The 16,441-nt window shown below is 46.0% G+C and overlaps 1 protein-coding gene across 1 annotated transcript; it reads left to right on the top strand.

Moving 5' to 3' along the window:
• Positions 1-12,781, top strand: LOC147355615 (uncharacterized). The gene is made up of 7 exons (XM_086346152.1): positions 1-124; positions 1,399-1,469; positions 2,198-2,222; positions 4,070-4,140; positions 5,140-5,164; positions 10,295-10,348; positions 11,378-12,781. The coding sequence occupies exons 1-7, from the start codon at positions 1-3 to the stop codon at positions 11,440-11,442; spliced, it is 435 nt and encodes a 144-aa protein (XP_086202278.1). The 3' UTR covers positions 11,443-12,781.
• The last annotated feature ends 3,660 nt before the right edge of the window (positions 12,782-16,441 follow it).

Genomic DNA, 16,441 nt, shown 5'->3' with positions numbered 1-16,441 from the left:
ATGGAGACAAAAAGGAAACTTGCTCCTCAGTTAAGAAGATACACACCTCACCCCCAGCAGTGGGTCAGAAAAGTGGGCATCCTGCCACACCCCAGGGTGCACCCTACAAACCAGTCAATTGAAGGTACTTTGGAAATTCAGTCTTTAAATAGACTGTAGAATAATGATAGAAGTTTATTTAGTATACTGTGTGTAAGAGAAAACTATAAAAATATTAAGCCATATTCCTTTTTTTCCATGTATGAAAATTTAAATTTGCCAAGTTATTTGTGCCATGACCAGAAAAGTGAAGGTGTATTTACAACTCAGGTTTGTGTACATGTAATAGTCAACAATGTCTGGATATTAATGTTTTAATGTTAGCTGATGGCTGAATATAAGCAGAAGTAGGTCTCTCCGTGAAACGGTGCAGTCAGGTTATTTTTTTTTAATTAATGGATGTTAGTATTTAGGACAGGTTTTTTTGGGGAAGCGTTGTTTTATTTTTCATTTGGCTGTGCCAGCTCTTAGTTGCAGCGTGTGGGATCTAGTTCCCTGACCAGGGATCGAACCTGGACCCCCTGCATTGGGAGCGTGGAGTCTTAGCCACTGGACCACCAGGGAAGTCCAGTCGTGGTTAAACAGTAGGATATCAGTATTTTCAAAACTTCTATAATTGATTATATTTATGATGAAATGTTAGTCAAATGGATAAAATAGATGATTTTGTCTCGAATTCAATCCAGTGCCCTAATAAAAGTGTGCTTGTAATCACCTACAAAATTCTAAACAACAGATGATCAGTGTGGTAGCAGCCTATGTGAATTCACAGAGGCCGGCGTGGTTTTGACAGATGTTAAAAATAGAGCAGCGGGCACTTGCCTGGGAGTCCAGAGGTTGAGATTTCGCCTTCCAGTCCAGGAGGTGTGAGTTCCATCCCTGCTCTAGGAGCTAAGATCCCGCATGCCTGGCAGCCAAATAAAAACAAAATGTAAAACAAAAGCAATATTGTAACAAATTCAATAGGCTTCAAACAGACTTTAAAATCAGTCCACATTAAAAAAAAATATATAGCAATTTAGCTGGACTTCAAAATGGGCAGGATGAGTGATGGGACTCTGTCATTGAATCATAACATGGGAGTTTAGTACCATTTGTAGATTGAATATTTCACAATGATACAGGTTGCCTTCAGCTGAAAAGCCAAGGGCTCTGTCTCACTTCTTTTCTGCTCCTCTCCTTTGCCTTCCCTTGTCCACCAAGGCAGATGGCCCAGCAGCAGCTGAGTCATGCTTGTTTTACCCACCACATCCATGCAGCCTATCTCCTTGCCCAAGGCAACAAAACCTCACCGAGCAATTCCTGAGCAACACCACCAGTGACTGACAGTCATTCTGTGTCCCCACCCCCGCCTGCCAGACTCCCCTGAGGACCTTTTGGAGGAGCTCCCTCATGACAGAGCAGAGGAAGAAACCCTATCTAACGCCAAGGTAAGGTCGCTTGTCTTTGTCTGAGATGGATACGTTGCTTTGTTCGTTTATTTCATGTCAATTGAATTCACCTGTGAAAATCTGGATTATCAATGGTTTACACAGTTTCCGTGATGGGGAGAGTGCCCCTCACAGATCTCTAACCAACTGACAGCTGATACAAAGGGGTATTCAAGGACTTCCCTGGTGGTCCAGTGGTTAAGAAGCTGCCTTTCGATGCAGGGGCTGCAGGTTCAGTCCCTGACTGGGGAACTAAGATCCTACACGCCGCAGAGCAACTAAGCCTGTGTGCCACAACTGGAAAGTCCAGTGCACTGTGACAAAAGATCCCGAGTGCTCCAACTAAGACCCGATGCAGTCAAATACATATCAATAAAATAAAATAAAAAGAGGGCAATCAAAAATGGCAGCATCTGTCCTACTGGACAAGCATTTCCACCAGCAGGCATTTCTCCTCCTTGGACAAGGATTCTGTGATTGCCAACCAAAACGGAGTTAGGGACACATCCTCTAGGAAAAGCCAGTCAGTACCTTTTGGCATGAGTAGGTTTGGCCCCTTTTGCTTTTGGGTGCCCTTGAGTCAACTGCTGTTTCCCATTTGGTTTTCTAGATTCACCAAGAGAACAAAAGACATGTGCAGGTGAGGAAAGGAAATTCAAACTCCTAAAAAAAAAAAAAAAAACCTGGTCTTACCCTCATAGTATCTTCTTTTCTATTTGTATCTGCAGGTGGTCTCAAGAACCAATGAAAAGGGTATGTGTTTTAGAATTACTCAGTCAACGAGGAAAAGGGTGGTGGGGCTTTCTTGCTGGTCTTAGGTCTGGAAAGTTATCCTGTTTCTAGTTTCCTGCTGGGGATGAGGACTGGAGGTAGCTCTGCACCCCCTGGGAATAGCTGTGTTCTGTTGAGGGGGTGTGGATCTGCATACATGGGGCTTTAGAAGTGGGTGTGTGGGGAGGATCTATGTGAAGTGATTGTGAATGTGTGGGCAATGTGTACAGTTAAAAACACGTGTTTCCCAGGACTTCCCTGGTAATCCAGTGACTAAGACTCCGTGCTCCCAATGCAGTGAACCCAGGTTTGATCCCTGGCATGCCTCAACAAGACCCAGAGCAGCCAAATAAATAAATTAAAAAAAAAATACGTTTCCCCCGTAGATACGTCCCACTTACACATCACAATTGCCAGCATCACATTTCCCAAAAAGTGCCATCAGCCCTGAATACTTTATGTACATTATCTCGTTCAACCCTCCCCACTGTGCCTGGGCAATGACCCACTATCCCCACTTCTCAGAGAGAGAAACAGAGGCGCAGAGATGATTGACCCATGCTCAGGAGCTCCTATGTAGAAGAGCCAACATGTGAATTCAAGTGTGTGGCCAAGAAGCTAAACAGCTGACTTTCAGTTATCACTCAACCATGGGGTCATTTGTCTTAGGGCAAGACAGTCTGGGCATCAGTGTACAGAGGCCACAGACACCGCCCATCATCAGAAGGGGCCTCAGTGGTCCCAGAACCCAGAGCAACTATGAAAGTGAAAGTTGAGTTGTGTCTGACTCTTTGCAACCCCACGGACTGTAGCCTGCCAGGCTCCTCTGTCCATGGAATTCTTCAGGCAAGAATACTGGAGTGTTTTGCCATTCCCTTCTCCAGGGATCTTCCCAACCCAGGGATCGAATGAACCCGAGTCTCCCACACTGTGGGCAGATTACCGTCTGAGCCACCAGGGATGCCAGGGCAGCTATAGGTACATTTAAAGCCGACTTTGGCATCGATGTGAGTGTGAATGCCCATCAGAAGCCACATGCTCCTGGTCAGTCCACAGAGTCTGAGACTCTGTGTAGACAATGCAGGTTGATATCTACCAGTGCTAGGGTCACTTCTCAGCCTCTGGCCCTAACCATATAAAAATCAGGGAGAGAGCTTCCGTGGTGACTTAGTGGTAAAGAATCCACCTGCCAATGCAGGGGACACGGGTTCCATCCCTGATCTGGAAAGGTCCCACACACCATGCGGCAGCTAAGCCTGTTCTCCACAACTACTGAGCCTGAGCTCTAGAGCCCTCAAGCCGCAACTGCTGAGCCCGTGTGCCTACAGTCTGCACTCTGCAACAAGAGAAGCCACTGCAATGAAAAACCCTCACACCAAAATTAGAGAGTAGCCCCTGCTCGCCACAGCTAGAGAGAAAGCCCTTGTGCAGTAATAAAGACCCATTGCAGCCAAAAGATAAATAAAATTTTTAAAAATTGTTAAGACTTGTTTTTTAGAAAAAAAATCAGGGAGATATTTTAGTGTATTTAATAGTATTATGACCACAAGCTCTGCAACTCATGTGAGCTTCATCCCCCAGAACCGTGATAGATAAGAAACCCGGATTTGACTTTGTTGTTAGCCTAAACACCCTGCTTCTCATTTCTTTCCCATTCCTCTCCTTTGCCTTTCTTCGCCCACCAAGGAGGGTGGCCCCTAATTCTCAGTGCTTGCTTGTTAACTGATCGCGGCCACAGACTCTCGCCCGCGGTCCACATCGAGCAGACCTCTCTGAGTGATTCCTGAGCAGCGTCACCAAAGGCTGACAGTTGCTCTGTGTCTTTCCAGCTCCCCCCGAGGGCCTGGTGGAGGAGCTGCCCATGCACAGGGCAGAGGAAGAGAGCCCGTCTAACACCAAGGTAAGCTCAACCATCTTTTAATTCATTAATAAACTTAAAATTTGGCTGCACCGGGTCTTGGTTGCTGCGCACGGGCTCTCTCTAGCTGTGGCAAGCAGGGGCTACTCTTCACTGCGGTGTACAGGCTTTCCACGGCAGTGGCTCCTCTTGTTGCAGAACACAGGCTCTAGGGCGCACAGGCTCAGTAGCTGTGGCGCACGGGCTTAGTTGCTCCTGGGCATGTGGGATCTTCCCAGATCGGGGAGCAAATCCGCATCCCCTGTATTGGCAGGTGGATTCTTTACCACTGGACCACCAGGGAAGTCCAAGTTCACCCATCTTTGTCTGAGATGAGAGTGCTGCTTTTTTGGTTTCTTTCTTTCATTTCTAATTCATTTGAATTCACGTAGGAAAATTCGAGCGTGTTCATTAGAGGTGGGGTTTACAATTTCCTCAAAGGAGAACATTGAGTCTCTCACCTATGACCCGTGATTCCAGAAAAGAAAGGGAAGGTGTTAGTCGGTCAGTTATGTCTGACTCTTTTGCGACCCCATGGACTTTAGCCCACCAGGCTCCTCTGTCCGTGGAATTCTCCAGGCAAGAATACTGGAGCGGTTGGCCATTCTCTTCTCCAGGGGATCTTCCAAACTCAGGGATGGAATCCGGGTCTCCTGCACTGTGGGCAGATTCTTTACCGTCTGAGCCACCAGGGTGCCCTAGGCCATTCACACAGGCAGCATGGGTTTAGAGATCACGCAGGGACCTTTCCTCATCAGAAATGTTTCCTCAGTGGAGTAAGAATTTTGCAATGGGCGGACCAGTATGGACTTGAAAGATCCATGGTGCAGGAAAAGCTTGTCCCTTTTTCACCAGTGTTGTCTTCTACACTATCTTTTGGGACCTTTGACTGGACAGTTTTCCCACCTGTTTTTCTAAAGTCCCCTATAGGATCAAAGACCCATATTGACAGTGCACAGCATGATCTGATACCCATAGCTGTTTTCTCTTCTGTCATGGCAGGTGACCTCAGGGCTAACTGAAAATGGTACGTACCCTGGAATTACTCATTTGCTTCGTGGCGGGGCCCGGGGGCGGGGGATGCGGAGAATGCAGATAATGAAAAAGATGGGCTGTGTTGGCAGGCTTTCATCTGGATCAGATCAGATCAGATCAGTCGCTCAGTCATGTCCGACTCTTTGCAACCCCATGAATCGCACACCAGGCCTCCCTGTCCATTACCAACTCCTGGAGTTCACTCAGACTTACGTCCATCGAGTCAGTGATGCCATCCAGCCATCTCATCCTCTGTCGTCCCCTTCTCCTCCTGCCCCCAATCCCTCCCAGCATCAGAGTCTTTTCCAATGAGTCAACTCTTCGCATGAGGTGGCCAAAGTACTGGAGTTTCAGCTTTAGCATCATTCCTTCCAAAGAAATCCCAGGGCTGATCTCCTTCAGAATGGACTGGTTGGATCTCCTTGCAGTCCAAGGGACTCTCAAGAGTCTTCTCCAACACCACAGTTCAAAAGCATCAATTCTTCGGCGCTCAGCCTTCTTCACAGTCCAACTCTCACATCCATACATGACAACAGGAAAAACCATAGCCTTGACTAGACAGACCTTTGTTGGCAAAGTAATATCTCTGCTTTTGAATATGCTATCTAGGTTGGTCATAACTTTCCTTCCAAGGAGTGAGCGTCTTTTAATTTCATGGCTGCAGTCACCATCTGTAGTGATTTTGGAGCCCAGAAAATTAAACACTGTTTCCACTGTTTCCCCATCTATTTCCCATGAAGTGGTGGGACCGGATGCCATGATCTTCGTTTTCTGAATGTTGAGCTTTAAGCCAGCTTTTTCACTCTCCTCTTTCACTTTCATCAAGAGGCTTTTGAGTTCCTCTTCACTTTCTGCCATAAGGGTGGTATCATCTGCATATCTGAGGTGATTGATATTTCTCCCGGCAATCTTGATTCCAGCTTGTGTTTCTTCCAGCCCAGCAGTTCTCATGATGTACTCTGCATATAAGTTAAATAAACAGGGTGACAATATACAGCCTTGACAAACTCCTTTTCCTATTTGGAACCAGTCTGTTGTTCCATGTCCAGTTCTAACTGTTGCTTCCTGACCTGCATACAAATTTCTCAAGAGGCAGATCAGGTGGTCTGGTATTCCCATCTCTTTCAGAATTTTCCACAGTTTATTATGATCCACACAGTCAAAGGCTTTGGCATAGTCAATAAAGCAGAAATAGATGTTTTCTGGAACTCTCTTGCTTTTTCGATGATCCAGCGGATGTTGGCAATTTGATCTCTGGTTTCTCTGCCTTTTCTAAAACCAGCTTGAACATCAGGAAGTTCACGGTTCACATATTGCTGAAGCCTGGCTTGGAGAATTTTGAGCATTACTTGACTAGCGTGTGAGATGAGTGCAATTGTGCGGTAGTTTGAGCATTCTTTGGCATTGCCTTTCTTTGGGATTGGAATGAAAACTGACCTTTTCCAGTCCTGTGGCCACTGCTGAGTTTTCCAAATTTGCTGGCATGTTGAGTGCAGCACTTTCACAGCATCATCTTTCAGGATTTGGAATAGCTCAACTGGAATTCCATTACCTCCACTAGCTTTGTTCATAGTGATGCTTTCTAAGGCCCACTTGACTTCACATTCCAGGATGTCTGGCTCTAGGTCAGTGATCACACCATCGTGATTATCTGGGTCATGAAGATCTTTTTTATACAGTTCTTCTGTGTATTCTTGCCATCCCTTCTTAATATCTTCCGCGTCTGTTAAGTCCATACCATTTCTGTCCTTTATCGAGCTCATCTTTGCATGAAATGTTCCTTTGGTATCTCGATTTTCTTGAAGAGATCCCTAGTCTTTCCCATTCTATTGTTTTCCTCTATTTCTTTGCATTGATCGCTGAAGAAGGCTTTCTTATCTCTTCTTGCTATTCTTTGGAACTCTGCATTCAGATGTATATATCTTTCCTTTTCTCCTTTGCTTTTCACTTCTCTTCTTTTCACAGCTATTTGTAAGGCCTCCCCAGACAGCCATTTTGCTTTTTTGCAATTCTTTTCTATGGGAATGGTCTTGATCCCTGTCTCCTGTACAATGTCATGAACCTCATTCTGCAGTTCATCAGGCACTCTATCTATCAGATCTAGGCCCTTAAATCTGTTTCTCACTTCCACTGTATAATCATAAGGGATTGGATTTAGGTCATACCTGAATGGTCTAGTGGTTTTCCCTACTTTCTTCAATTTAAGTCTGAATTTGGCAATAAGGAGTTCATGGTCTGAGCCACAGTCAGCTCCTGGTCTTGTTTTTGCTGTCTGTATAGAGCTTCTCCATCTTTGGTTGCAAAGAATATAATCAATCTGATTTTGGTGTTGACCATCTGGTGATGTCCATGTATAGAGTCTTCTCTTGTGTTGTTGCAAGAGGGTGTTTGTTATGACCAGTGCATTTTCTTGGCAAAACTCTTAGTCTTTGCCCTGCTTCATTCTGTATTCCAAGGCCAAATTTGCCTGTTACTCCAGGTGTTTCTTGACTTCCTACTTTTGCATTCCAGTCCCCTATAATGAAAAGGACATCTTTTTTGGGTGTTAGTTCTAAAAGGTCTTGTAGGTCTTCATAGACCTGTTCAACTTCAGCTTCTTCAGCGTTACTGGTTGGCGCATAGACTTGGATTACTGTGATATTGAATGGTTTGCCTTGGAAACGTTTTTGAGATTGCATCCAAGTACTGCATTTCAGACTCTTTTGTTGATCATGATGGCCACTCCATTTCTTCTGAGGGATTCCTGCCCGCAGTAGTAGATATAATGGTCATCTGAGTTAAATTCACCCATTTCAGTCCATTTCAGCTCGCTGATTCCTAGAATGTCGACATTCACTCTTGCCATCTCTTGTTTGACCACTTCCAATTTGCCTTGATTCATGGACCTGACATTCCAGGTTCCTATGCAATATTGCTCTTTACAGCATCAGACCTTGCTTCTATCACCAGTCACATCCACAACTGGGTATTGTTTTTGCTTTGGCTCCATCCCTTCATTCTTTCTGGAGTTATTTCTTCACTGATCTCCAGTAGCATATTGGGCACCTACTGACCTGGGGAGTTTCTCTTTCAGTATCCTATCATTTTGCCTTTTCACACTGTTCATGGGGTTCTCAAGGCAAGAATACTGAAGTGGTTTGCCATTGCCTTCTCCAGTGGACCACATTCTGTCAAATCTCTCCACCATGACCCGCCTGTCTTGGGTTGTCCCACGGGCATGGCTTAGTTTCATTGAGTTAGACAAGGCTGTGGTCCTAGTGTGATTAGATTGACTAGTTTTCTGTGAATATGGTTTCAGTGTGTTTGCCCTCTGATGCCCTCTTGCAACACCTACCGTCTTCGAGCCTCCCCAATTCTGAATTCCTGCTGGGAACAGGGGCTGAGGATGGGGTGAGAGAAGCTGATTTCCCAGGCAAAGAACCATGGCTGTTTTTCTTTTCTAAATACTTGTTTACTTACGGCTCACTGGGTCTTCATTGCTGCACCTGGGCTTTCTCTAGTTGCAGCGAGCAGGGGCTACTCTCTGGTCGCCGTGCGCAGGCTTCTCATGGCGGTGGCTTCTCATTGTGGAGCACGGGCTGTAGGGCTCTCGGGCTTCAGTAGTTGTGGCACATGGATTCAGTAAGTTTCGGCTCCTGGGCTCTAGAGCACAGGCTCAGCAGTTGTGGCTCGAGGGCTCAGTTGCTCTGAGGCAGGTGAATCTTCCTGGATCAGGGATCCAACCCGTGTCTCCTGGGTGGGCAGGTGGATCCTTTAGCACAGGGTCACCAGGGATGCCCCCATGGCAGTTTCATTGCCTTTAAATTTTATTTATTTTTGGCTGCATTGGGTGTTCAATTTTTTTAATTTTTTAAATTTAGATTGCCTTCAGGTGGTGACCCCGTATGTGTGTGTGTGTGTGTGTGTACTTCCCTAGGTTGATGTTGCTTCCAACAACACAACTGCCAGCGTCAACTTCTTTTTTTTTAATATTTTGATTTATTTATTTGACTGCACCAGGTCTTAGTTGCAGCACATGGGATCTAGTTCCCTGACTAGGGATCGAACCCCAGACCCCCACACTGAGAGCTCGGAGGCTTAGCCACTGGAAATCCCTAGTGTCAAGTTCTAAATGCAAAAGATCCCACTGCTACTGTTTCATATGATTAAATGCATTTAAAATGTCTCAAACCATACACTTAAAATGTGTGCAGTTCATTGTATGGCAGGTAGACCTCAGTAAGCTCAGTGGAAAAATCTTATCACCAGCCTGGCAAATGTCCACAAGGTTCCAAGAAGCACTGTGATTGGGTCAATGACAGCTTCTGTTAGTAATTTTCTCCTCCATCCAACCTTTCATATTCAGTTTGACAGGATGATAAGTGAAGTCATCCCTGTCCTAATTTCTCATGAGAGAAAGCAGAGACTGGGGAAAGTGGATGAGTTCTGGAGAGTCGCACAGACTGTGGGTGTGGAACTGAGGGAGGCCATCCAGACTCTTCCATCCAGAGCCTATGCACTTTCTCCCACACCCCTACTGCCTGGGAGAAGCTCAGCTTCCATGCGTTTGGCATCAGTTACGTGCCGGGGCCTCTTTGTGTAGGATGCTTGCAGGGCCTGAGATGCAGCAACCCCAGCCCTTGCTCCATCAGATATTTTAGTACTAAATGGATATTTCCTCCAAGGATGCTTCATTCCTGCTCCTTCCCTTCTTCCTCAAACCGTTGGATTACAGGAGGTCTCAGCATTAAACCTCCCTCATCTCTGGGGCTCGGGGGCAGAGTTCCTTTATTTTGCAGGAGCCCCAAGGGGAACTTACATGTCCCTCTCAGTTCTGGAAGAATCTGAGAGAGGACAAGTGAACAGACCACGTCTGAATGTGTCCATAAGAGTTGGAATTTAAGGCTTATCCCTTTGGAGGCTAGAGCCAGAAAGATCTGGTGGAAATGGGGAAGTGAGATATTAAAGGGGGAATCCCCTCTCTCATTTGAGGATTTGCAACTGTGATCAATGTCTGGGTGGAGGGCTCTGGCTCCAGGGAGCCCCGGGAAGTTCTGGGACCTCAGAGGAAAGAGTGATGGCCCCAGCTGGAGTAGAAGAAAGGAGTGAGCTACGCTATTAAGTCATGTTTGTGTCTCTAAAGATTGGATTGTTGACCGAAGATATGACTCAAGTAGCGAGGATGAAGACTCCCCAGGTAGGGAACTGCTCAGGTAGGATTCAAGGGGAAAAGGATCCTGGGAGCAGTTGGGCTATACCTGTTGCTTTAGAGACAGAGGAGGAAGGGTGTAAAATGGGAGAGAAAAAGGAAATCTGTGTCCTTTTTATGATTTCATGACTTAAGAGCTCTCTAGGACTTCCCTACAGCCCAGTGGTTAAGACTCTGACTTCCAATTCGAGGGGTACAGGTTCGATCCCTGGTCAGAGAACTAAGAGCCCACATGCCATGCTGCATAGCCAAGAAAATTAAAAAAAAATTTTTTTTAATAAAAGAATAAGAGCTCTCTGTCTCTTGCTTTGGGAACCTTGTTTTTTCGCTTTGGTATTGCAAGCTTGTCTTCCCCTGCGCCCCCACCAAGACCTGCTGTTTCCTGATTCTGCCAGTGCCAAACCCCAAAACTTTTGGTTGGCATCTCTTGGGAATTGAGTGCTAGCATTCTGGGGTTGGGTTTTGGTGTTGATTTACAAGACAGGCCATCTGGTGAGACACGACTCCCTCACAAACACTTGAACCTGGAGAGAGTCCCTCGTGTGTGCTCCAGACGCTAGCAGACACTCCCTCTGCACGTTCAGGCCTCGTGGCAGCGCCTCCATGCCCTGTCCTCAGGTTTACATGTGCTGATCATGTGCTCTGTTGCTCAGTGGTGTCCAACTCTTTTGTGACCTCATGGACTATATAGCCTGCTGCAATCCATGGGGTCGCAAAGAGTTGGACATGGCTGAGCAACTGAACTGAACCGGACTATATAGCAAGGCTCCTCTGTCCGTGGGATTCTCCAGGCAAGAATACTGGAGTGGGTTGCCATGCCCTCCTTCAGAGGATCTTCCCAAACCAGGGATCAATCCCGATTCTCTGGTATTGATAGGCAGATTCTTAACCTCTGAGCCACGTGGGAAGCCTCAGGTTTAACCCTGGTTTAAGGGCACTCCCAGGGGTGGAAATATTAGGGGGCAGCCGGGGTTTAAGGAATCCCCCCACCCTAACTCTGTGCTTTCTTTCCCCAAGGCCACTCCATCACCATTACTGCCCTCGTGCACGCAGAGGCCTGTGTTACAGATTCTGAGGACTGAGTTACGGGGACCAGCAATCTGCCTGTAATTAATTTCCTACTTATGTCCCTCTTTTTTATTCTGTTTACATTCTACTGGTAGACGCCTCTTCATTGCTCTTCTCTGTTCCTTCTTATGATTTTCATCCTAAAGAACTTGGTCTTGTCCAGACACTTGAGGTCCAGAGATCTTCCATGTCTAGAAAAATTTCTCTCCAGCCCTCCTCCCTCCCTGGCTTTCCCATGGTCATCCTGACGCCTGACACGCAGTCTGCGCAATTGAGTTGTGCTGAGCAATCCTGAGCGGCCAGCATAGAGGTGGGCTGGGCATCAGAAAAACTGGGTACCCCTCCTATGGGGGTTCTCCTGCACTGGATGGCTCTGGTCATGCACAGCTGTTTTCTGCCTTTCAGCTGTCAAGATTACACAATTTTTTTTTTAGAAAAAGGTTATTCCATCAGGAATCTAATTCCAGAAATCCTCCTGTCCTGGATTCAAGAGAATGAATCAAGAAAGTAAAAGGAGATGAAAAAGAGCAAGAAGAGGAAATGTGAGTGTTAGAGAGGGTAGGAAGATGTGCAGAAGGCGAATAAGTGCACTTCAGGAAAACCCCCAAACCAGAGGAGTACCCTGGGTTGGCCACCACGGCATGTGACCATGCAGGGGAGATGACTGATGGTTCCCATCAGTGCCAGCAAATGAAGAGTGAACTGACTACATGTCCCAGGGAATGGATACCCAGTCCTTTCCAGGCCCCGAAGAGGGGGCCGTACGTGCCTGCAGGGCCACCATATTCACGACTCTGGGAGGGACAGGTCCCATTGCATTCTTTGTGAAAAGCGTCCCTGGCATGGTTAAATATCCTGTCCTCCTGACCTTCTCAAGCTGAACAGGGAGCTCCTCAACTGATCAGTGTGGTGACAGTGTGACAGGCCCTTGATGCCCCACCCCCACCCCGTTTCAGGTCTCCTTGGACAAGGCTGAGGCGCACAGAGGCGCCAAGGTTCCTGCTCATACAAGCAGGCAGTTCCCTGCGGGCACACAGTCACCCTGTCATCAAGTAGGGGACCCTGCAGGATTCACACCTGGCTGGGATTTGCCCAGCCCCTGGGGACCCCTCAGCCTCTGTGGAGCCCCGTGGAATGGCCTTGGTCACCTCATGGCACCATTTCTCGGCCTGAGGTTCTGCAAACTTTCTAAACACACAAAAAAACTCAAAACATAAGAATGTGAAAGAAATTCGATGCAGTGCTACCTCGGGGGTATGTTAAGGAGTTAGGATTCCAAGTTACTTGCATTTCTTTTTATTTCCCAATTTTGTAAATAAAAAACACAAATGCAATTTGTATGCTATTTCCAAAGCAGTGTGTTCTGTGACCTTTTCTTACTGAAATAGACTGAGGCCATAACATTTATGGTTCTATTATTATTAAAGCATTGTGCTGTGCTGTGTGCTTAGTCACTCAGTCAGGTCCAAGTCTTTGCAACCCCGTGGACTGTAGCCCACCAGGCTCCTCTGTCCATGAGATTCTCCGGGCAAGAGTACTGGAGTGGGTTGCCATGCCCTCCTCCAGCGGATCTTCCCAAGCCAGGAATATTCCAGTCTCCCACTTTGCATGTGGATTCTTTACTGTCTGAGCCACCAGAAAAGCCCAAGAACACTGGAGTGGGTAGTCTATCACTTCTCCAGGGGATCGTCCCAACCCAGGAATCAAACTGGGGTCTCCTGCCTTGTGGGTGGATTCTTTACCAGCTGAGCTACCAGGGAAGCCCTTAAAGCATTCTAATTTTCTTTTAATTGAGGGGCAAAGTTTGGCTGGGGAATTAGAAAGAAAAATGACTTTTAGGGGACAAAGTGCATTCCAGGTCTCTGCCCATTTCTACTCTGTGGGTCTTATAATGTTGAGCATGATCTGGGAGGACCAGGGTCACCAGTCCCACCTGTGTTGTTATAGCCACGCATTCCGGGAAACAAACTCACTCAGAAGGACAATGCAGATAGTAGAGCGCAGTTTATTATACCGGCGGGCCCAAGGCAGAGTCTCCTCTTAACCAAGGACCCCAACCAGCATTTGTGAAAATCTTTTATACCCCATGTGTACATGTCCTAACCCACCACCCCAATTTCCTTGAGACTTACATAAAACAAAGGAAGGGTAAATACAATCACAATAACCCCATCATTCATGTGGTATGTGTTCAAACGGTTAATAATAAGTCTTCCAATAGATATAGAAAGAATTTATGACCTGTCCGGAGGCAGGAGTGATTACAGTATGTTTTTTCTTAGGCAATGAGTAACCTGGATGTGATCTTCAAGATTCCCCTGTCCAGAGAGGGTCTTATCCTTCTATTGTAGTTTCCATAGGCACTAAACACAGAATTCAGAGTCCGTTGGAGAGGTGGCCGAGCATGATCAGCATGAACAGGCCTAAGGTGGAGTCCAGCTCTGTCTGTTTCCTCCTTCCGTGTCAGCAGACCTCCTGCTCCTCGCAGAGCCCAGGTGGGTGGGACTCAACCCTTTGATCCTGAAGTTACTTACAATATTTTTCCCAATTGGAGATTTGCACAGAGAGGTGATTGCCCACCTTCCCCTGGATCAGTGGTAAAGCCTTTCCTTGCCCACTATCCTTGGCAGTTCTAGACTTTCAAAGTCTCCTATCTTTGGACTTCCCTGGTGTCCAGTGGTTAAGACTCCATGCTTCCAATGCAGGGGACATGGGTTCAGTCCCTACTTGGGGAACTACGTGACTTGAGGCACCAAAATCATTTTAAAAATAAGTAAAATAACAATAAAAGCCTATGTTTGATTGGAATCCATGTTTCAAGATCTTACTCAGCAGGGGCTAAAATCGCACCTGTTGTTCATGAACATGTGTCCTGGAACCCAGGACACACAGAGGTGTGAAACTGATCTGCTCTGATTCCCAGGCTCTGCTCAGTTCAGTTCAGTTCAGTCACTCAGTCATGTCTGACTCTAAGACCTCATGGACTGCAGCACGCCAGGCATCCCTTCAGTTAAGTTCAGTCGCCCAGTCATGTCTGACTCTTTGTGACTCCACAGACTGCAGCATGCCAGGCCTCCCTATCCATCACCAACTCCAAGTCCACCCAAACCCATGTCCATTGAGTCGGTGATGCCATCCAACCATCTCATCTTCTGTCATCCCCTTCTCCTTCTGCCTTCAATCTTTCCCAGCATCAGGGTCTTTTCCAAGGAGTCAGTTCTTCACATCAGGTGGCCAAAGTATTGGAGTTTCAGCTTCAACATCAGTCCTTCCAATGAACACTCAGGACTGATCTCCTTTAGAATGGACTGGTTGGATCTCCTTGCAGTCCAAGGGACTCTCAAGAGTCTTCTCCAACACCACAGTTCAAAAGCATCAATTCTTTGGCACTCAGCTTTCTTTATAGTCCAACTCTCACATCCCTACATGACTACTGGAAAAACCATAGCCTTGACTAGACGGATGGGGTCGCGAAGAGTCGGACACAACTGAGTGACTGAACTGAACTGACTAGATGGACCTTTGTTGGCAAAGTAATGTCTCTGCTTTTTAATATGCTGTCTAGGTTGGTTATAACTTTCCTTCCAAGGAGTAAGCGTCTTTTAATTTCATGGCTGCAGTCACCATCTGCAGTGATTTTGGAGCCTCCCCCTCCTGCCCCCGCAAAATGAAGTCTGCTGCTGATTCCACTGTTTTCCCATCTACTTGCCATGAAGTGATGGGACCAGATCCCATGATCTTAGTTTTCTGAATGTTGAGCTTTAAGCCAACTTTTTCACTAGCCTCTTTCACTTTCATCAAGAGGCTCTTTAGTTCTTCTTCACTTTCTGCCATAAGGGTGGTGTTATCTGCATATCTGAGGTTATTGATATTTCTCCCGGCAATCTTGATTCCAGCTTGTGCTTCTTCCAGCCCAGCGTTTCTCATGATGTACTCTGCATATAAGTTAAATAAGCAGGGTGACAATATACAACCTTGACATACTCCTTTCCTGATTTGGAACCAGTCTGTTGTCCCATGTCCAGTTCTAACTATTGCTTCCTGACCTGCATACAGATCTCTTGCTTTTTCAATGATCCAGCGGATGTTGGCAATTTGATGTCTGGTTCCTCTGCCTTTTCTAAAACCAGCTTGAACATCTGGAAGTTCACAGTTCACATATTGTTGAAGCCTGGCTTGGAGAATTTTGAGCATTACTTTACTAGCATGTGAGATGAGTGCAGTTGTGTAGTAGTTTGAACAGGCTCTGCTAAACGTCCAGCCAAAAGCACTTGATAACTGAGGCTCTACATTTAACTCTTGCATGTATCTGGGTCCTGGTATCTCCCAGACTTGACCGGAAGTGAATCTTTAAGTACTGTAGCCATGGATCGTGTGTCTCCGGTATTCTTAAGTAACTGGAAAATATGGGCTCTTCAGTGACACTGGAAACCGGAACCTCAAGTTTCTTTTTTAATACTACCCGAGTTTTGCATTTGAAAGTTCTTAGAATTCTGAAACTGTAAAGAATATCTACAGACCTGAAGGAAAACTTTGAGTTCATTTATTGTCAATCAGTGCCTGGAAAGAAGAAATCTCTTATTGCTATCATCATGTTTTATGGCATAGGGAAATATTAAAACGTAGGTGTATCAAAAACATGATGAGGCTTATTTTAAATGTTTTTGAGATTCAAAATATGAGGTCATAATGAAAGTTTATAAATTTTACTTAAAAAAAAAACCTTTATTACTAAACTCTTGAAGAAATTTGAGTTTGTTGATGTTGAACATGCTCCCACATATTTTGGATTTTTTTCTTCAAATATTTTAAACCCTGGACAGGCTTTAATTCTTGAGTGACAGTTGCAGACATATTTAACATTTGATTAATGTTGTTGCTGTTCATCTGCTAAGTCGTTTCTGACTCTTTGCAACCCCATGGACTGCAGCACACTAGGCTTCCCTGTCCTTCACTGTCTCCCAAAGCTTGCTCAAATTCATGTCCATTGAGCCAGTGATGTCCACTGAGTTC

This window comes from Bos grunniens, chromosome 17, assembly GCF_055505025.1.
Source record: "Bos grunniens cultivar Pamir isolate PY7600 chromosome 17, Bosgru_T2T1.0, whole genome shotgun sequence".
NCBI classification, from domain to species: domain Eukaryota; kingdom Metazoa; phylum Chordata; class Mammalia; order Artiodactyla; family Bovidae; genus Bos; species Bos grunniens.
Note: the sequence above shows the minus strand (reverse complement) of the source record. Positions and strands in the feature narration are given on the sequence as shown.

Coding starts and splice junctions, on each gene's coding strand:
- LOC147355615 (XM_086346152.1), top strand. CDS start 1: ATGGAGACAAAAAGGAAACTTGCTCCTCAGTTAAGAAGATACACACCT. Junction 2,223..4,069: donor CTCAAGAACCAATGAAAAGG/GTATGTGTTTTA, acceptor GTGTCTTTCCAG/CTCCCCCCGAGGGCCTGGTG. Junction 4,141..5,139: donor AGAGCCCGTCTAACACCAAG/GTAAGCTCAACC, acceptor CTGTCATGGCAG/GTGACCTCAGGGCTAACTGA.